The sequence below is a fragment of the Scyliorhinus canicula genome, chromosome 10, assembly GCF_902713615.1.
Source record: "Scyliorhinus canicula chromosome 10, sScyCan1.1, whole genome shotgun sequence".
In the NCBI taxonomy this organism is placed as follows: Eukaryota; Metazoa; Chordata; class Chondrichthyes; order Carcharhiniformes; family Scyliorhinidae; genus Scyliorhinus; species Scyliorhinus canicula.
In genome coordinates this window covers 167,552,105-167,573,459 of record NC_052155.1, presented here as the reverse complement: position 1 = coordinate 167,573,459, position 21,355 = coordinate 167,552,105, and the positions used below count along the sequence as shown (strand labels likewise).

Here is a 21,355-nt window from a genome sequence, read left to right as displayed (position 1 = left end):
AACTACTGAAGCGAAGGAGTAGCCCGAATTGAAGGCTTTAATCTACAAGATGTTTCCCCAGCAGCTCGAGTATAGAAAGAAGGATGGCTGCTGGGAAACACGGGTTCTTATGCCCCGCCTCATTGGGCGGAGCTACCTTACATTTCGACCAATGAAAAGGCAAACACTTGGGCCAATGAGCAGCGAGCCTTCTCCACCAATGGTACATTCCCAGGTACCGTAGTACCTCTAGTCATTCTACCACATAAAGATTATTATCATTATAAAATTTCTTGCAAAGAATACAGTTTTTAAACTCAATTATTGTTGCAGTAACATATCTGAAGTAGGATATCTGGCAATTATTGAAGTAATGTTAACTTTAATCCACAAGTAGAAGATTACAGAGATGACTCCGTTCCTACTAAGGAGAGAATTATCCTTGCCGTACCCTAAGAACAGTAACAGTTAGGTGGATTGGCCATGCTAAATTGCCCGTAGTGTCCTAATAAAAGTAAGGTTAAGGGGGGGGGGGGGGGGGGGGGGGGTGGGGGGGGGGGGGGGGGGGGGGGGGGGGGGGGGTGGGGGGGGGGGGGGGGGGGTTGTTGGGTTACGGGTTATAGGGTGGATACGTGGGTTTGAGTAGGGTGATCATGGCTCGGCACAACATTGAGGGCCGTAGGGCCTGTTCTGTGCTGTACTGTTCTATGTTCTAGTTGTAAGATGGTCAATATATGTTTTCAATATTATATCATTTCTGCTAACTACATAGGTATAGGGTGTGGTATCTTTTTAATTAGATTAAGCTTCTTTATGCTCCAAAAATGGAAAGGATCAATTTTAACTTCCAAGTAGATCTGTCGGGTGGGATTCTCCCCTAATCGGAGGGGCGGGCCGTACCGGCGCCGAGGAGTGGCGTGAACCTCCGCAACTTCAGGGCTTAGGCCGGCGCCGAAGGGCTTGGCGCGGGTGCGCAACCCAGCGCATGTGCAGGGGGGTTCTTCTACGTGCCAGCCATGGCGGACCGTTGCACCGGCCAGCGCGGAGGAAAAGAGTGCCCCCACGGCACAGGCCTGCCCGCGGATCTGTGGGCCCACAATTGCGGGCCAGGCCACCGTGGGGGGACACCCTCGGGGCCAGATCCCTCCGCGGCCCCCTCCGAGTACTCCGCAGGTCGCCCGCAGAGCCAGGTCCCGTCGGTACGGACCTGGTGCATTTCACGCCAGCGGGATCCGCCGAAAACAGGCGGCCAATCGGCCTATCGCGGGCCTGTAGAATCGCCGGGGTGGGGCACTGCCAACTCTCCTGACCGGCGCGGCGCGATTCCCGTCCCCGCCGAAAAACCGCCGTCGGACAATCCGGCAGCTGGGCGGGATTCACGCCGCCCCCTGCCGATTCTCTGGCCCGGCGGGGGGCTCGGGAATCCCGCCCATTGTCTTTGAATTTCTAAGTTTATATAACAGCTAATTTCTAAGTAAGACCTAGGCCTCATTCATCCTTGGAAAGCCAAGGTGCAAGGACATCTGATGGTCAATTTTTCATGAACCATGTGCCTGTGTTTTAAAATTAGGATGTAATTCTTGGGTTGTGCTAGCTCATAGCATTCCAGTTGACTGGCGGTTAGGATTATCAGTATAAACTCATCAAGGGCAACACTTTAGTGGCCTTTGTGATTGTTTGCAAAAGGAAATGAGTTACTCTGTGAGTTTGGGTGTGTATCTCTCTTATCGAGGAAGCTTTTATTGCTGGAAGGAGAGGTAATTCTCCATAGGCAGGGTAAACTGTATTTTACCCTTTCTTTAAAAAGTGAATACCCTTTGATCTTTAACTTTTCCGAACAACTTTTTAGCCCCAAATTATGGCCAAATTCCTTTCCACAGATTGCATTCATGAGAACCTAGCAAGCTGATTGGAAAGGATCAAAATGGAGTTGTAGAAAGAATGGGCACAGATTTGGAAGGTGAAACCACATTCAAGGACTTTGGCGAGGAAAGGAATGTTGCAAATGGAACAAGGACAGAGGAGTCAAAGATGGTTGTTTCGAAGAGTAGGGCAATGGTAGTTTTGGAAAGATGGGAATATGTTCCTGTGAGAAGAAGTGAAGTTAGGCGGTCAGAGGTTTAGTGGGAAAACCTTTGATGGAGCAGTCAGTGGGTATTATCAACAAGATGATCTCAGAGAGGTCTTCAGTGGAGTTTAGAGAGAGTCCGGGCAGGTCCCGGCCAGGACTGCTGTAGAGCTAATCTGTGGCATGACAGAATAACAGAACTGTCATGGTGCAAAACGAGGCCACCATGCCTGCATCTGCTCTTCAAACGAACATCGTGGCTTAGTGCCATTCCCCTGCCTTTTCCCCGTATCCCTGCATATTGTTCATATTCAAGTAATCATCCAATGCCCTCTTGAATGTTTCAATTGAACCTGCCTCCACCACACTTCCAGGCAGTGTGTTCCAGCCCCGAACCACTCGCTATGTGAAGAAGTTTATTCTCACATCACATTTGCTTCTTTAAATCTGTGGCCTCTTGTTCTTGACCCTTTTACGAGTGGGAAGACATTCTCAATCACCAGCGTACAAGAAATAGAGACAGTAGTAGACCATACGGCCAGCCATGCCTGCTCTACCATTCAAGATGATCATGGCTCATCTTGGGCTTCAACTCCATTTTTCTATCCGCTCCCCATATCGCTTAATTCCCTGGGAGACCAATGATCTGTCTATCTCAGTCTTCAAGGTTTCCAATGATGGGACTTCTACAATCCTCTGGGATAGAGCATTCTAAAGATTCACAGCCCTTTGAGTGAGGTAATTTCTCCCTAGCTCAGTCTTAGATGACCAATCCCTTACCCTGAGACTGTCCCCCTGTATTATAGACTCTTCAGCCAACAAAAACACTTTTCCAGCCTCTACCCTATCAAGCCCCTTCAGAATTTTGCACGTTTCAGTGAGCCCGCCTTTCATCCTTCTAAACTCCAGAGAACATGAGCCCAATTTACTGAGTCTCTCATACAGGACATTCCCATCATCCCAGGGTCCAATTTAGTGAACCTTTGCTGTACCAACTCCTGTGCGAGTATATCCTTCCTTAAATGCAGAGACCAAATCTTTGCCCAGTATTCCAGATGTGATCTCACCAAAACCCTGTACAATTATAACAGGACATATTTATTCTTATGCTCCAATCCCTTTTTAAAAAAAGGCCAAAATGTAATTTGCCTCCCGAATGACTTGCTGCACCTGCACGCCAACCTTCTGCATTCCTTGTGCAAGCACACCCAAGTCTCCTTGAACATCAACACATACACATTTCATGCCTTTTAAAAAATATTGTGCTTTTCTATCTGACAACCAAAGTGAATAATTTCACACTCTCCTATATTATACTCCATCTGCCTGCCGCAAATCTGGGCACAATGGGTGAATCGCGCCCGAGCCCAAATTCGGGTACCTGGGGGTGTCTCCAAGACCATTGTAGACCTCCAGGACAAGGCAGTGTGGCACTCTGGCACTCCCCCTGGCACCTGGACACCTTGGCCCTTCCAGCCTGGCCCCTGAATGCTACCCAGGCTGGCAGTACCAAGGTGCCCGGGTGCCAGACTGGCACTGCCAGGTATCGGACCTGGGAGGGCCTTGCCAGATAAAGGGGGGATGTGGGCGGGGGGAGTTCCCATGCGCCCCCCCCAAGGGGGGAGTAAGGGGCAGTGTCACAAAAACAGCGGAGGGGGGGAGATTGGGGCAGCCTTCTAAAATGGCACTCTGATCCGCGAGCAAATGCCTCTTAAGTGCAGCAAAGTCCCGTTGAATAGCAGGTCCTTCAGCGCATAGAATCACTCTGCTAATTGCAGCTTTCGGCGGATTCGAATTCGAGTCCACTGGAGCACGCCCATGTTCTTTCCCTCTTGGTGCCTACTTTCATATCTCCATAAAGCCTTTGTTGTGATATTGAAACCTGAATGCTGAGAAAAGATTCCGAGTTGCCTGAGGCTACGATAGGGATGTTAATTAGCATTCAATGACCCAGAAATGGGACGGCACAATGCTCATATTGCAAGCACCTAAACCCCCAACATGGATGGCAAGATGTGTGTGGCTATGGTGAACTACCTTCTATATTGGTATAGGTTTCTAGGCCCCACGCCTGAAACACTTTGGATTCCTTCTGCAAAATTAGTTTGCCTGGCATTGGCTGCATTTAGGAAAACAGGCCTAACAAGTGGTCCTTAAATGTATCAGAAAATAAGTCTTATTGATTGGAATAGGTTCATTGCACTGGTGAAAAGATGCTGATTTCTCTTTTTACATCATCTGCAGTGAGCCAGGTCAAACTTGCCATTCGTCTTTCCCCAAAGATCTTACAATGAGCATACAACTTAAAATGTCATACCTACAAGGAAAGATCGAACAGGCTAGGGTCTAATCTCCATCATTGAGAACACAGAGGAATGTCCTGAAGGTGGCCTTAAAGAATATGAAGCAGCTTGATTGACGTGGGGGCGATGTTTCCACTTGAAGATGACACCAGAACAATGGGCTGCGTATATAATGGAGAGTTCAGCAAGAATCTCTTTATTCAGAAAATGGGAAACCCATTATCAGAAGGACCAGTTGAGATGACTACCATAAAAATATTTGAGGAGAAACTAGAAAAATATAAATGCAAGAGAGAAAGGAGGAGCAATTAATAGCAATAGAGTGAGATGAAGAAGGGTGGAAGGATGCATGTGGAGCATAAACAGACATGGACTAATTGGACCAGATGTTGTTTCTGTGATGTAAATAGCGTGAATGACCATATAAGTCTTTTTGTTTCTGTATGTTTTCAGAGCGATTCAATGTGTACCTCATGCCAACACCCAACTTGGACATTTACGGAGAGTGCACCATGCAGATCACACATGAAAACATTTATCTGTGGGATATCCATAACCCCAGAGTGAAACTTGTTATGTGGCCACTCAGCTCCCTCAGACGGTATGGAAGGGACTCAACTTGGTTCACATTTGAAGCTGGCAGGTAAGCATGTTGTTGAACTTTTTCTCATTACAGTTGCCGTAATTAATGATCACATTACAAAATCATTAGATTTAAATTGCTGTAATCTGCATCATCATCATCATCATCTTCTAACCAATTGAAGGCATCTCCAGAACCTGCTGGTTAGAATGAATCAACCAAAGACACATATTGATCCATTCCCAGTAATTTCTCTGCCCTAATTTCCCAAAGACAAAGTCGACTGCTTGAATAAAAAGAGAAAATGTTATTATATTTGTGCGAAGCAATAGTTATAATATTAGTGTGACAACAATTTAAAGGAAATTAAATGAATTTCTGAGTCCACGTAGACGGCAGGCTTTGCTGCCCATTATAAACAGGCAGTCAGTAGATAAACTGCATGCCTTTGGCGCAAACTCAAAATATTGGCCCTATGAATGTGCAGTTCCAAGTGTAGGTCCAACAGCACACTTCACAGGCCAGCTAGGTTCACAGCCTATGTGAATATCAAAAAATACAGAATCTCCAAGACACTTGGCTTGGCCCCCAAACAAACAAGTCGTGGTGCCTTTGACGATCCTCTGTGATTGTCTCTCAGTCTTCACTTTGGAATTCTGGCTATAGCCCATTTTTGACGCAGTATGGGAGCCCCAAGACTCACCTGAAATTAGGCCTCTGCACTCATATCAGTACACTGGGTGAACTGCCTCCTGCGGCTGGCCTACAACTCATGCATAGGCAACGTTTAAAAGACATGAACGGGACAGATGGTTCTCTTTCGTGTTTGGGCATTTATTATTTGCCTGGGTGGAATGTATTGAAACAGATTAAACATGGAGGGCCTCACATTTGGAACGGAGTCACCAGCTGGAATTTTCCAGCTTTGGGATTCTCTGGTCCCATCGGCAGCGCACCACCGCTCACAAGTCCCACCCCCCCAGATTGTTTAAGTGAATGGGCTCGGGTCTGGCAGATGGAATACAATGTTGACAAATGTGAGGTTATCCATTTTGGTAGGAATAACAGCAAAAGGGATTATTATTTAAGTGATAAAATATTAAAACATGCTGCTGTGCAGAGGGACCTGCGTGTCCGAGTGCATGAGTCGCAAAAAGTTGGTTTGCAGGTGCAACAGGTGATTAAGAAGGTGAATGGAGTTTAGCCCTTCATTGCTAGAGGGATGGAGTTTAAGACTTGGGTGGTTGTGCAGCAACTGTATAAGGTGTTAGTGAGGCCACACCTAGAGTATAGTGTTCGGTTTTGGTCTCCTTACCTGAGAAAGGACGTACTGGCGCTGGAGCGTGTGTAGAGGAGATTCACTAGGTTAATCCCAGAGTTGCGAGGGTTGGATTACGAGGATAGGTTGAGTAGACTGGGACTGTACTCGTTGGAATTTGGAAGGATGCGGGGGGGGGATCTTATAGAAACATATAAAATTATGAAGGGAATAGATAGGATAGATGCGGGCAGGTTGTTTCCACTGGCAGGTGAAAGCAGAATTTAGGGGCCATAGTCTCAAAATAAGGGGAAAGTAGATTTAGGACTGAGTTTAGGAGGAACTTCTTCATCCAAAGGGTTGTGAATCTATGCAATTCCTTGTCCAGTGAAGAAGTTGAGGCTCCTTCCTTAAATGTTTTCAAGATAATGATAGATAGATTTTGAAGAATAAAGGAATAAAGAGTTATGGTATTCGGGCAGAAAAGTGGAGCTGAATCCACAAAAGATCAGCCATGATCTCATTGAATGATGTAGCAGGCTCGAAGGGCCAGATGGCCTACTCCTGTTTCTTGTTCTTATGTTCAATGGGAAATCCCAGTGACAAGCGGTGGGAGGAGAGAATCTCACCACCAGCGAATAGCGTGCCACCGAGAAACGCGGCTGGGGGACCCAATTGTCCTGCCCACCATCTATTTATCTATTTCTATTTGTTTGAATTAATGGACAGACAATTGGGCAGGTGTCATCATGCCATCCTTTCCACCTGGTTTTTACCTATTGCAGCATGTCCAAGTTATTCTTTAATGCACATGTGCAAAAGAGGTGAAACAATGATTGACAAATATATTGGGATAACTTTTCACTGCATAGATGTTAAGAAACCCATTTAACTATCATTGCATTGGCCTCATATAAATACCGAGTGGGATCTATCATGGGCAGGTGATCAGTTCCACCAGATTGTCACTAGAACAGTACAGCACAGAACAGGCCCTTCGGCCCTCAATGTTGTGCCGAGCAATGATCACCCTACTTAAACCCACGTAACCCGTATACCCGTAACCCAACAATCCCACATTAACCTTACACTACGGGCAATTTAGCATGGCCAATCCACCTAACCCGCACATCTTTGGACTGTGGGAGGAAACCGGAGCACCCGGAGGAAACCCACGCACACACGGGGAGGACATGCAGACTCCACACAGACAGTGACCCAGCCGGGAATCGAACCTGGGACCCTGGAGCTGTGAAGCATTGATGCTAACCATCATGCTACCGTGAGGCCCCCACTGTTTGATCAAGGTGAAAATATGCTCTGCAGGATTCTTCGCCAGCGGGATCCTACGCTTCGCTGGCAGTGCACCCACGCCCGCGTGCTTCCCGACGGCGTGGGATGGACACAACGGAAAACACCATTGGACGGCTGCCGTAATGGAGGATCCTGTTGCCGGCGGGGTAGCGCCGGGCTGAAAACGGGGCTGGCGGGAGGGGGCAATCACGGCCACTGCTTTTTATTTCTTTTTGGGTATGCCAGAGTTTTATTTTAACATAGCAGTTTGGCAGTTATAATACAGGTTGAAATTTTCGGAAGATTTTGAGTGGAATTCTCCCCTGGCCCTACTGGCAGGTTCAATTGGGGGAGGGGGGGGGGGGAGCGCAGGGGATTTGACAGGAGTGCAAAAATCTGTTTTACGCTGACATGAATTTTCCATGTTCTCCCCTGCTGGTGCACTGCCAAAGCATACCGGGAAGCCCGTTGAAAGCCGGAGTGAATTGAGTTGCATCCCACTAATGAGATACAGATGTAGACCTGGCTGGAATGTCCAACCACTCCCGATTCTCAGTCATGCCAGCGGGAAAACACACTGATCCAGAACACGTCTGGAACAAAGTGGCTTGCGGGAGTCGGGACTCGGACAATGCCTGGGGCTGCCTCCGGAGGCCACCTGCCTCTAGGTGGATCTTCCAGATTCAGTGTCATCGAGGAGATCCACCTTCCAGCCTCAGAGTGTTCCTGGAGGCCCATCTTCTTCCTCAGGAAGTCCATCTTCTTTCTTAAATAGTGGATCAGTAATATTGGTTCCTTTCCAATATGGCGCCCAGATACGATGACAGACTATGCGCCATTAGGCCCGTCCTGTCACGGAGTTTGGCGCAAAATACCCAGTCGCATAATTAATGAGGTCAGGGCCAAAAGATAAAGCGTGGTTTCACGCCAGCTTCCACAGCGGGGCACGTTCCCAGCCCTCCCACGGGCTGTAGTCCCAGATGGGAGAATTCCCCCCTTTCTTGGAACTGAAACTGTTGTGAATATATGCAGTCAAAGGGCATGTTGGGTCCAATTATAGTCCCCAGGAAATTCCAGTGGCTTCTTCAGTTAAAATTCATAGTGTTAAGCGTGCCATTAATGGAGAGCAAATGAAAAATGCTTTCATGTACAACTGTGGAGGCGGAGGTTCACCGAGATTCTCCTGGTTATCTGCTGTAATTTTGGAAGAGCCACGAAAACCTTCAGAATACAACCTGATCAGCATTTACTTTAAGACCATAAGAGTCTGCTCCGCCATTCAATCATGGCTGATATGTTTCTCATCCCCATTCTCCTGCCTTCTCCCCATAACCCCTGATCCACTTATTAATCAATAACATATCTATCGCTGTCTTAAAGAGACTCAGTGATTTGGCCTCCACAGCCTGCTTTGGCAAAGGGTTCAACAGATTCACCATCCTCTGACTGAAGAAATTCCTCCTCATCTCAGTTTTAAAGGATTGTCCCTTTCATCTGAGGCAGTACCCTCGGGTTCTAGTTTTTCCTACTATTGGAAACATCCTCTCCACTTCCACTCTCTCCAGGCCTCTTAGAATCCTGTAAGTTTCAATAAATTCCCCCTCATCCTCTTAACCTCCAACGAGTACAAACCCAGAGTCCTCAACCACGCCTCATATTGCAAGCTCTTCATTCCAGGGATCATTCTTGTGAACTTCCTGTGGCCCCTTTCAAGTCTAGCACATCCTTCCTTAGATACGGGGTCCAAAACCCCTCACATCATTTGGGCTTCCGTTATGGGTGACACAGTGGTTGGCACTGTTGCTTCACAGTGCCAGGGTCTCAGGTTTGATTCCCGGCTTGGGTCACACTCTGTGCGGAGTCTGCACGTTCTCCCCGAGTCTGCGTGGGTTTCCTCCGAGTGCTGCGGTTTCCTCCCACAAGTGCTCCCGAAAGACGTGCTTATTAGGTGAATTGGACATTCTGAATTCTCCCTCAGTGTACCTAAACAGGCTCCGTTTCACAGGAACTTCATTGCAGTGTTAATGTCAGACTACTTGTGACAATAATAAAGATTATTATTAGTGGACAATTGGGATAATCCTCGCCAGAATTGAACTCCTACCAAGAGTTTAAATATTAAAACTGTTGTCATGAAATTGAAGTGGAAATAGACAATTGCGCAGTATCACTGCGGACAACATTGGAGCACACAATTACAGTAATCTGATCCATTAGGTAATAACGAATGTTTGATGACTGCTTTCAGCATGTCAGCCACAGGTCAAACCTCTCTCAAAGCTTTGGCCCAAACAATAAAATAAAATGGAAAGTAATTCATTGGGAATGAAACTGCATTAAAAAGAATAAACTGGGCTCTGACACATTTCTTTGCCTTTTAAAAAACGGCTCCATTAAACATACACATTGTCAATTTTGCAAATGAAAAATTTATATAATGACTTAAGTAAGCATAAAACATCCCTAATGCATTTAGTGAGGACACCAGACGTGAACATCATTTAACAAGCGATTAATCAGCAGGTTCGAGTATTAACACTATGATGTAAAACAGGAGTTCATAAATAAGCATAAGATGTATGTTAACATTTATTCCACACAGCCCTACCTTCCCCATAACCCATTGGAAATAATCAGCATGCAGAGGAGTTCAGTTAATGTTTGATTTGTCTGAAGCTTAATCCTATTTTAATTTTGACTCTTCCTGCAGACACATTGAATCGATATAAATGTCCAAATTGAAATCAAGTTTCTTTCTCTATATTGCTGGAATCGGCTAGCATCTATGCTTATCAACATTTTAGATTTGTGGCAGTTTTAGGTTCATGCAGATAAATAATCCACAAATAGAATTAATTCAGTGAAAGCTAAGTGCAAAAATGGGCCTTTGTTTCTAAAGAGGAAGCAAAAGAAGCTTAAATTTGGAGCTGTATTGAGTATCTTCTTAAAGCTCTGCCTCATAAGTAGAGAGATTAGCAAATTTGTATTTTCAATCCCATGAACAAAGGATTAAAAATAACATTAACTAGAGTTCTTTATCCTATTAATTGGAAGAAGGTTTCTTTGGCCGGGATTTTCCATTCCCATCGACGTTTTGCTGTTTCGCCAAATTTCTCCTGGCCCTTGTGTGAGAAAGGGAGGCAGGATTAAGTTCAATTCTGACCTTGGGTGACTCTCTCTGTACGGAGTTTGCACGTTCTCCCCGTGCATACGTATCCTTCGGGTGCTCCAGTTTACTCCCATAGTCCAAAGATGTGCAGGTTAGGTGGATTGGCCATGCTAAGTTACCCCTTAGTGTCCAAAGGTTCAGTGGGGTTACAAGGATAAGGCGGGGGAGTGGGCTTAGGTAGAGTGCTCTTTTGGAGGGACAGACTTGATAGGCCGAATGGCCTCCTTCTGCACTGTGGTTATTCTATGATTGTGTCGTGGGTTTCTTTTATTTTTATTTTCATGCTGACTTTTTACATGTAGGACTGCATTTTCATGGTCTCAAGAAGATAACAAGCATTAAAAAAATCAGGTGGGATCTGGATGTGGAAATTCCCAATCCCATTTCCAACAGATCCAACTTTTGCCAGCAGGATGAAGGGAAAGGGCATGATGTGCAAAGGTGGGAAACCCGAACACAGCAGGATCATTTGAAATTTGTACAAGTCGAGCCCAAACTTTCAGTTTCGGAGTTGCGAATTGAAGGAGTAGGCTTAAATGTTACGGAGGAGTGCATAAGGTCTGTTCGAGTGTCATGATCTGAAGTTTTTTTAAACCCCCCCCCCCCTCTTTAAATATGATTAAAAAACAGCTTTAGCTGTCAATGAGAGTTTTTTTTAAAACCCTCTGCTGGATTGCTTAACCCACAGGCCATCCAGTGTAGGGTGGAAAAAAACCCATTATCCAACAGCTTCTAAAACTGGGACAAAGTTTCAGGGAACTGAGGTGGGAATTCTAACCAACTCTATGGCCACCTGGGCCGGGATTCTCCCCTACCCGGTGGGGCGGGGGGTCCCAGCGTATTGGAGTGGCGTCAACCACTCCGGCGTCGGGCCTCCCCAAAGGTGCGGAATTCTCCGTATCTTTAGGGGCCAAGCCCTCACATTGAGGGGCTAGGCCTGCGCCGGAGTGGTTGCCGCTCCGCCGGCCGACGCGAACAGTCTTTGGTGCCCCGCCAGCCGGGGCCGAAAGGCCTTCGCCGGCCGGCGGAAGTTCGCGCATGCGCCGGTGCGTCAGTGGCTGCTGACGTCATACCAGCGCATGCGCAGGGGAGGGGGTCTCTTCCGCCCCCGCCATGGTGAAGGCCATGGCGGGGCAGAAGAAAAAGAGTGCCCCCACGGCACAGGCCCGCCCGCCGATCGGTGGGTCCCGATCGCGGGCCAGGCCACCATGTGGGCACCCCCCGGGGTCAGATCGCCCCGTGCCCCCCCCGCCCCCAGGACCCCAGAGCTCGCCCGCGCCACCAATCCCGCCGGAATCAGAGGTGGTCTAAACCTCGCTGGCGGGAGAGGCCTGTCAGCGGCGGGACTTCGGCCCATCGCGGGCCGGAGAATCGCTGCGAGGGACCCACTGACCGGCGCGGCGCAATTCCCGCCCCCGCCAAATCTCGGGGGGTGGATAATTAGAGTCTGCTTTTGGGGTCGACAGACCCAACTCTATCGTGCTCCCACCCTCCTCAGAGTGAAAATTGTGTCTAATGGGGCACAATGGGGCTGGTCTGGCGAGTTGGGAAATTTCACCACTCAAGCTACCCTCCTCAGTAGTGAAAGCCTGCCTTTTACTGGCAAGAGGAAAATTTACACCCCAGTGGTAGAGGCCAGACCCATCTGAGTCCTGCTACGTTGAATTTTATTGCATTTTGTGGTTAATTTTGCACTTCATTTTTGGACTGCAGTTTCTTTTGTTCCTTCATCTCAAAGCAATGAAGAGCTTCTAAATCTTCATTTAAGAGCCAACTGCCAGGTCTGGCATTTCCCAGTGAACGACTCTTGCCCTTACCGAACTAGAACGTTATGAGGCGATCTCTGCTCCAAATGCCCTCACTCAAGGCAAATCATGTAATTCACACCAGTTACCTGAGCATATCCGAGGAGATGCGACTTGCATTTACATTTTGTCAAGGAAGTCTTTCTCTGCAACAGAATTATACACTTGAGTTATGTGCCACCTTGTTGTACAATCAGCTGCTGTTAGCTTAAGGAGCACATGCGCAATGGCAAAAGGTGAAACTTTGATGTCATTAATGATCTTGCTCCCTTTTGATTTCCAATCATTTATGTTTTGCTGCCTTTAGTAGAGATGAATGTCGCAAGAGCTTCAGTTGTATGCAGCACCTAGAATGTCTGCCCTGCTATGGGATATAATGTTAGCTGTAAGCTATTCACCCCCACTGCTATGTGTTTCATTTGTGAAGTTAAAATGCAAGGGTGCTCGTATAAATATTCATTCAGAAGGGAGGGACAGAAGCAGAGATTGTTCCCATGTCTGTCTAATCATGTTCTTACCTGACAAGAACACTTCAAACGCAGGCAGGAAGGACACAGGGACAGTGAATTGTAGTATTCCCTCCTATCGCCACCACCTCATCTGAGATTTGTCACCTCCGCATTGAACGAAAATTAAAGGAGGCACTTTACCTGGCAGAGTTGCACAATTGGACACACCAGTTATCCATTATTCTGATTGAGAAGTAAATGTGCAACAGGTTGATGGTGGATCATCTTAGTTGTGTGGGAAGCATTGAGTGCTGGTAATCCTTCCTTCATTCTACACTGCCATCCTCTAAGGAGAGCGCTGTAGAGTGTCAAATAGAACAATTGTTTTGAATTTCCCCCCCATGCAGCCACATCTCTATTTGACCAGCCAAGGGACAGAGGATTATTGGCCCATACATTGATGCAAATAAACTATTTTTGCCCAAAATGAAATGAAAATGAAATGAAAATCACTTATTGTCACAAGTAGGCTTCAATGAAGTTACTGTGGAAAGCCCCTAGTCGCCACATTTCGGCGCCTGTTCGGGGAGGCTGGTACGGGAATCGAACTGTGCTGCTGTCCTGCCTAGGTCTGCTTTCAAAGCCAGCGATTTAGCCCTGTGCTAAACAGCCCCTAAGGATGATATTCTGCGATTCACTGATTGCAGCGAGCAGGTCTTAAGAAACCATGGGTGCAGAGTTGATGGTTTTCCATTCTAAATCCTTACCAATCACAACTATCTGCTGGTTGGAAGGTGGGGACCGAGAAGGGTTAACAATCTGTTTCCTCGTTGGGTTGTTGTGCAACTGGGAAGGTGGTGTTTCCATGCACCTGCTGCGCTTGAAGAATAAAGGGATTAAGGGTTATGGTGTTCGGGCCGGAAAGTGGAGCTGAGTCCACAAAAGATCAGCCATGATCTCATTGAATGGTGGAGCAGGCTCGAGGGGCCAGATGGCCTACTCCTGCTCCTAGTTCTTATGTTCTTATGTTATGTTATGTTCTTGTCCTTCTAGATAGTAGGAATTGAGGGTTTGGGAGGTGCTGTTGATGAATTCTTGGTGAATTGTTGCAGCGTCACTTTGTGATTTCTATTTAGATTTAGATTTATTGTCACGTGTACCGAGGCAGCCCAGGCAGATCATTCCATACATGAAAAACATAGGACATACAGCAAATACACAATGTAAATACATAGACATCAGGTGAAGCATATGGAGTGTAGTACTACTCAGTAGAGAAGATGTGAGAAGAGATCAGTTCACTCCATTAGAGCGCCATTCAGGAGTCTCGTAACAGCGGGGAAGAAGCTGTTTTTGGACCTGTTAGTGCATGTTTTCAGTCTTTGTATCTTCTGCCTGATGGAAAAGGTTGGAAGAGAGAATAACCCCGGTGGGAGGGGTCTTTGATTATGCTGCCCACTTTCACAATGCAGCGGGAGGTGTAGACAGAGTCAATGGATGAGAGGCGGGTTCGCGTGATGGACTGGGCTGTGTTAATGACTCTCTGCAGTTTCAAACAGTTGCCAAACTAGGCTGCGATGCAGCCAGATAGGATGCTTTCAATGGGGCATCTGTTAAAATTGGTCAGAGTTAATATGGATATGCCGAATTTCCTTAGTTCCCTGAGGAAGTATAGGCACTGTTGTGCTTTCTTGGTCGTAGCGTTGACATGGGTGGACCAGGACAGATTGTTGGTGATGTGTGCACCTAGGAATTTGAAGCTGTCAAACATCTCCACCACGGCACCATTAATGCAGACAGTAATGTGTACAACTATTCGTTTCCTGAAATCAATGACCAGCTCCTTGTTTTGCTGACATTGAGGGAGACATTGTTGTCATTGCACCATGCCACTAGGTTCTCTATTGCCCTCTTTTACTCTAACTCATCGTTGTTTGAGATCTGACCCACTACAGTTGTGTCATCAGCAAATGTGTAGATGGAGTTGGTGCCAAATTTTGTTACATAACCATGTGTGTATAGGGAGTATAGTAGGGAGCTACGTATGCAGCCTTGCGGGGCTCAGGTATTGAGGACTATCATAAAGGAGGCGTTGTTGTTTATTCTTATTGGTTGTGGTCTATGGGTCAGGAAGTCGAGGATCCAGCTGCAGAGGGAGGAGCCAAGTCCTAGGGTTTGGAGATTTGGCATGAGTTTGGCTGGTATTATGATTGAAGGCGGAACTGTAATCAATGAATAGGAGTCTGATGTAGGAGTCCTTGTTGTTGAGATACTCCAGGGATGAGTGTAGGGCCAGGGAAATGGTGCTTGCTGTGGACTGGTTGTGGCAGTATGGGAATTGCAGTGGATCAAGGCATTCTGGGAGTATGGAGTTGATGTATCTCATTTTAAAAAAAATGTATTTTATACATGTATCAAAACAGGTTACAGCAAATAAACACCCCGGGAAACACAAATAAAAATGGGGTGAAGGTGGAGAAGAAAGTTCACAGTCTGAAGTTGTTGAACTTCATGTTAAGTCTGGAAGTCTGTAACATGCATGAACACCTGCCCTATGTGTCAGATGGAGGGACTGTCCAATTAATTTCTGATAAATACAGGCCTTTTCCCAATCTGGATTCCATCCAATTTGATGTAGTGCGCAGGATTCTTTCAGCAAGCCTTTTGTGTGAGAAATAGTGTTAAACTTGAAAAATGTTGTTTGGCAGAAGAACACATAATAGAAAAGTTTCATGATATTTTAAATGGATCAGCACAACACAGTAATTCATTATATGGAGGTAATTACTTGCCTGGAGGATTCAATCTAGTTTTTATCTCATTGTTTGTCTTTTCCCCGCACCCCCCTCCATAAGACACAGGAGCAGAATTAGGCCATTCAGCCCATTGCGACTGCTCTGCCATTCGATCATGGCTGATAGGTTCTTCACTCTCATCCTTCTGCCTTCTCCCTATAACCTCTCATGCCCTTATTAATCAAGGACACCAGATTGTGTTTGAGGTGCTGTTACCTACAGGGCTACAGACCAAGAGCTGGATCATGGAATTAGATGGAATACTTATTTATTTGAACATCAGAACTAGGAGTAGGCAATTTAGCCTCTCGAATCTGCTCCACCTTTCAATACAATCATGGCTGATCTCATCATGGCCTCAACCCTACCATCCTGCCCATTCTCCATTTAACCCATTACTAAATAAAAATCTGTCTAACTCCTCAAATTTACTCACCGTCCCTGAATCCACCGCATTCTGGGGTAGAGAATTCCACAGATTCATGGCCCTTTGGGAGAAGTAGTTCCTCTTCATATCTGTTTTAAATTTTCTACCCCTTATCCTGAGACTGTGACCTCTCGCTCTAGAATGTCCAATAAGAGGAAGCATCCGCTCTAAGTCTACTTTATCCATACCTTCTATCATCTGAGATACCTCAATTTCAAATTCAATGATCTCTCCGCAGGTTCCAGTGTACAGAGATGAAAATAGTCTCAGTCAATAGCATCATAACTGCTTCAACTAATGTACATGCAGCACTGCGGAAGGGCTGGTTTCGCACAGCGGGCTAAACAGCTGGCTTGTGATGCAGAACAAGGCCAGCAGCGCGGGTTCAATTCCTGTACCAGCCTCCCCGATCAGGCGCCGGAATGTGGCAGCTAGGGGCTTTTCACAGTAACTTAATTGAAGCCTACTTGTGTCAATAAGTGATTATTATTAAATTGACCTCCCCTCATTCTTCTAAATGCTAGACTATAGATCTGAACTGCTCAATCTCTCCGCAAAGACAAATCCCTCATCTCTGGAAACAATCTAGTGAACATCCTCTGCACTGCCGCTAATGCCACTACATCCAACCTCAAATAAGGGAACCAAAATTGTCCACAATTCGCCCAGTTGCAGTCTCACAATACCTTGTACAGTTGCAACGCTTCCTTATCTTTATACTCTATTCTTTTAGCTATAAATGCCAAAATTCCATTCACTTTCTTTGTTACCTACTGTACCTGCATGCTAGTTTTCTGTGACTCATGTACGTGGACACCCAGATCCCTCTGCACCGGGGCACCCTGAAGTCTCTCCCCATTTAGATAATAAGTTGCCTTCCATTTTTATTTCCAAAATGGCCGATTCCCTCATCCCACCCACGAATGTTCTACCCTCCTCAAAGGTGCAAAGCATTCTGGGGTGTCCTAGAACTAGCCAGGCTGCAGGGATTCACCCTCATTGCCAGGTAATTCATTTGTGAAGTTAAAACGTGAGCGTGTTCACATTTCGCATAAATATTCATTCAGAAGGGCGAGGCAGGAGCAGAGATCATACCCAAGCCCAATGATGTTCTTACCTGACATGGAAATCAGGCAAGAAGGAGCAGGGACCCTGAGACAGACGGATTGTAGCACCCCTGTTGCCACCCCAGCTGAGATCAGTCAGCATAGATTATCATAGAACTTACAGTGCAGAAGGAGGCCATTCGGCCCATCGAGTCTGCACCAGCTCTTGGAAAGAGCACCCTGACCAAGGGCCAACACCTCCATCATACCCCATAACCCAGTAACCCCACCTAACCACTAAGGGCACTTTTGGACACTAAGGGAATTATCATAGCCAATCACCTAACCTGCACATCTTGGACTGTGGGAGGAAAACCGGAGCACCCGGAAGAAAACCACGCACACACGGGAGGATGTGCAGACTCGCACAGACAGTGACCCAAGCCAGAATCGAACCTGGGACCCTGGAGCTGTGAAGCAATTGTGCTATCCACAATGCTGCCGTGCTGCCCAAGCATTGATAAAGGCTAAGGCAGGCACTGTACTTGGTTGGGCTGCACATTGGAATCGCAGAGTTGTCCTTTGAGTCATCACTACTCTTAAAGATTCAGTAATACACATTAAGGTAGCGCATCACCGTGCGCCTGACTCAGAACTCAGTCCGCGGCTGCCCTGGTGGTTCATTCACCGGGGGGGGGGGGGGGGGGGGGGGGGGGGGGGGTCTCACAGGCTGCCAGGCTAACGATCGGGGGGCCAACCGATCCGCAGGCGCGTGCTATGTCGGGTGGGGCCTATCCTTTTGGTACGGTCTGCGGTGTGGGGTCCGCCATGTTGCGCGGATCCCCGACCGGAAGTGCAGGGCCACGCGTCCGGCGCCAGAGATGCGAGTGAGCACTCCGGAGCCCTGCTAGCCCCCTTCAGGTAGGAGAATCACTCTGCCACTTTCTTCAGGAAAGTCCAGAGTGATTCGTCCCGCGTTTTGCGCTGGAGTGGGGACCATAGCCCCATATTGGACAATCCTGCCCCCTATCTGGTTCCCTAGCCTGGATTTCTCAACCCCCCTGAACCAAGTGAGGCCCACTTCTGCCCTGACAGAAGCTAGTGTCTCTCACCTCACTGGCTTTGTGGCTTTCCAGTCTGCCGCCTATGAACCCAAGATGTAAAAACCATAGGGAGTCTATACCCCCCCCCCCCCCCCCCCCCACAACCCCCCCCCCCCCCCCCCCCCCCCCCCCCCCCCCCCCCCCCCCCCCCCCCACACACACCACACACACCACACACACACACAATCCCCAATCCCTACAGTTCCAAGCAGAAAAACCCTAATTAACGTGGGACCCAGCAAATCCTTTTCTGAGCTACTTCCATCTGCCTCCTGCCAAAGCTAATGTCCTGAGTGCCTGAGGAATTTAACCCAGAGAATTTAATCAATTCGAGCTGTGCTTAGATAACAATCTTCCAGGAATGAATAATTTGGTGGTTTCTATAAACGGCGGATGATACTGTGTCAGACCACGATTGAAGCAGTGAAAACCAAAATCAACGACATGTTATTGGAGTTAGAAAATCAATTGTATATTTTGCTGTCCTGATAACAAGTTTGTCATAAAATCATCAAATCCCTACAGTGCAAAAGGAGACCATCGGGTCTACACTGTTCCTTCGAAAGATCACCCTACCCATGTCCATTCCCCCGCCCTATCCCCGTAACCCCATAACCTAACCTGCACATCCCTGAACACGAATGGGCAATTTAGCATGGCCAATCCACCTGACCCTCACATCTTTGAACTGTGGGAGGAAACCCACGCAGACTAGGGGAGAACGTACGAGCTCCGCGCAGACAATGATCCAAGGCCGGAATTGAACCTGTGTCTCTGGTGCTGTGAGGCAGATGTGCCAAACACTGACTGTGCCACCGTGCCACCCAATGAAGTTGATGATCGATACTTAAGAGTAATACCTCTGGTTTGTCTTGGATTAATCGATTCTGATCATGTTGCTCAGCTGACTTTGCACACGAGTTAAAGAGGGGAAAATATTCCTGGGCTCCCATTCCTGAATGCTATCCGTAGACCTCTGCTGGAAAAGCAAGAGGGTGGGCATGAGATGAAGATAGATTCGTGGTCCGATATGTTGTACAGTCACATAGCCTCCCTAAACTTACTGTTATGGCTAATGCAGAAATATGGACTGCTTGGAAAAAGTAACAAGAGAGGTCAGCTGGTATTCATAGATTCATATCCTAACAGGAGCAGGGAGAAAGTTGGCAGGAACACTTTCTTCTTTTTTTTGTAGCAACGTTTTTCAATTACAGTAAAACCTCTAATTAGGCAGTCTAATTATCCCCACTTCATCTGCCAGAACTGGCATGGGATAGAGGCTCGAAGAGATATCCCTTCATTGCTGACACCATTCTATTGCTGTCCAATATAAATCATCCTCACGACCGAGAAAGATTAATTTCCATCTATGTTACTCAAGCTGCAGTTACCTTTATTGTATCATATCCACAAGATCAAAGTTTTGGGGCTCTCTTTTCTCCCTATTTCCATTAGTCACTGGGGAGTGATGGGGAACCTTCCATCATGCTAAGAATGGAAGCTCCACGGTGACCTAATTTGTCCCTTCGCATCGGATCTAATAGACAATTAATATTTTATTTCCTTAAGCACAAGATCAAGGCTCCCTGGGCAGTTGATGAGAAAAGACTTACAATTCTTGTGTAATGGATAATATTATCTAATTAACCTATTTTGCATACGCAATTAGATCACATTAATATTGTGTTTCACCAAGTTCTCTACAGCAGCTTAATGCTGCTAAAAATAATGGGCTATATTTTGTTGCAGAACTAACAGTCAGGCTATCTGTTCATTCACTGTGATAGAAGTGTAAACCACACAGCCACGCCTGTCAGGAAGTTGCCCTGTTCCTCCTACAAGGTTTTGCTCGCCAGGATAGGGGGTGTGGTGACAGGGTAGTAATGTCATTGGACTAGTAATCCAGAGGCCCAGGCCGATGCTCTGGGGAAACTGGTTCAAATCCCACGAAGGCAACTGGTGGAATTCAAGTAATAAATGCGGAATAAGGGCAGCACGGTGGCCTAGTGGTTAGCACACCTGCCTCACGGCGCTGAGGTCCCAGCTTCGATCCTGGCTCTGGGTCACTGTCCGTGCGAAGTTTGCACATTCTTCCCATGTCTGCGTGGGTTTCGCCCCCACAACCCAAAAATGTGCAGAGTAGGTGGATTGGCCACGCTAAATTGACCCTTAATTGGAAAAAATAATTGGGTAATCTAAATTTATAAAAAAATAAATAAATGCGGAATAATCTCAGTTATAGTGACGGTGACAATGATCATCGATTGCCGTAAAAACCCATCTGGTTCACTAATGTCCTTTAGGGAAGGAAATCTGCCACCCTTGCCAGGTCTGGCTTACATGTGACTCCAGACCCACAGCCATGTGGTTGATCCCTAAATGCCCTCTGCAGAGGACTTGTAAGCCGACCAGTTTAAGAGCAATTAGGGATGGGGATCAAATGCGACCCATATCCCTTAAAAGGGTAAAGAAAAGTGAAAGACTTTGGCCGGGATTCTCCGCCCCGCCGCGCCACGTTTCTGCCTAGACCGGCTGGCGGGATTCTCCATTACGCCGGCCGGTAAATGGGGTTTCCCATTGTGGGGCAGCCCCAGGCCATCGGGAAACCCCCAGACGCTGACATAACGGAGAATCATGCCGGCGGAGAATCCTGGCCTCAGCATTGAAATGCATTGCAGGATATGAAGCAGCAATACTTGTCCACTAAACTCTCCACTCACTCCTCTAAGACCAATGCTGGTTGAAGGGTGCAATTACAGCATGTCAAGTTTATTCATGTAACTTTCATTATAAAGATGGATATAGGAATTAATAGTGCAACAAAGAAAATAAGTGGGGGGAGGGGCACTTTCTGGCCACATAGCTCTGGGGGCATATCCCGTCATGTCATGAGAATTGCGGGAGTGCATCGAATCAGGATTTGCGCCGGACGCAAAACAGTTTCCGATTATCCCCGCGCTCTCCAGCTGGCATGATTAGGAGAGTGAGAAACTGATCCCAGTTAGTATGCATTTAGTTTAATCTCACTAGTGAGATTAAAAGTCGAATACAGCAGCGTCGCCTTGTTCTCCCGTCCC

General features: G+C 47.0%; 1 protein-coding gene across 1 annotated transcript in view; it reads left to right on the top strand.

Annotated features, from left to right (window-relative positions):
- dok6 (docking protein 6) overlaps positions 1 to 21,355 on the top strand; it is a 388,575-nt gene that overhangs the window by 306,537 nt on the left and 60,683 nt on the right. The window contains exon 5 of the mRNA XM_038810079.1: positions 4,804 to 4,993. Coding sequence (XP_038666007.1) covers positions 4,804 to 4,993 — 190 coding nt within the window. The remainder of the gene's footprint in view (positions 1 to 4,803; positions 4,994 to 21,355) is intronic.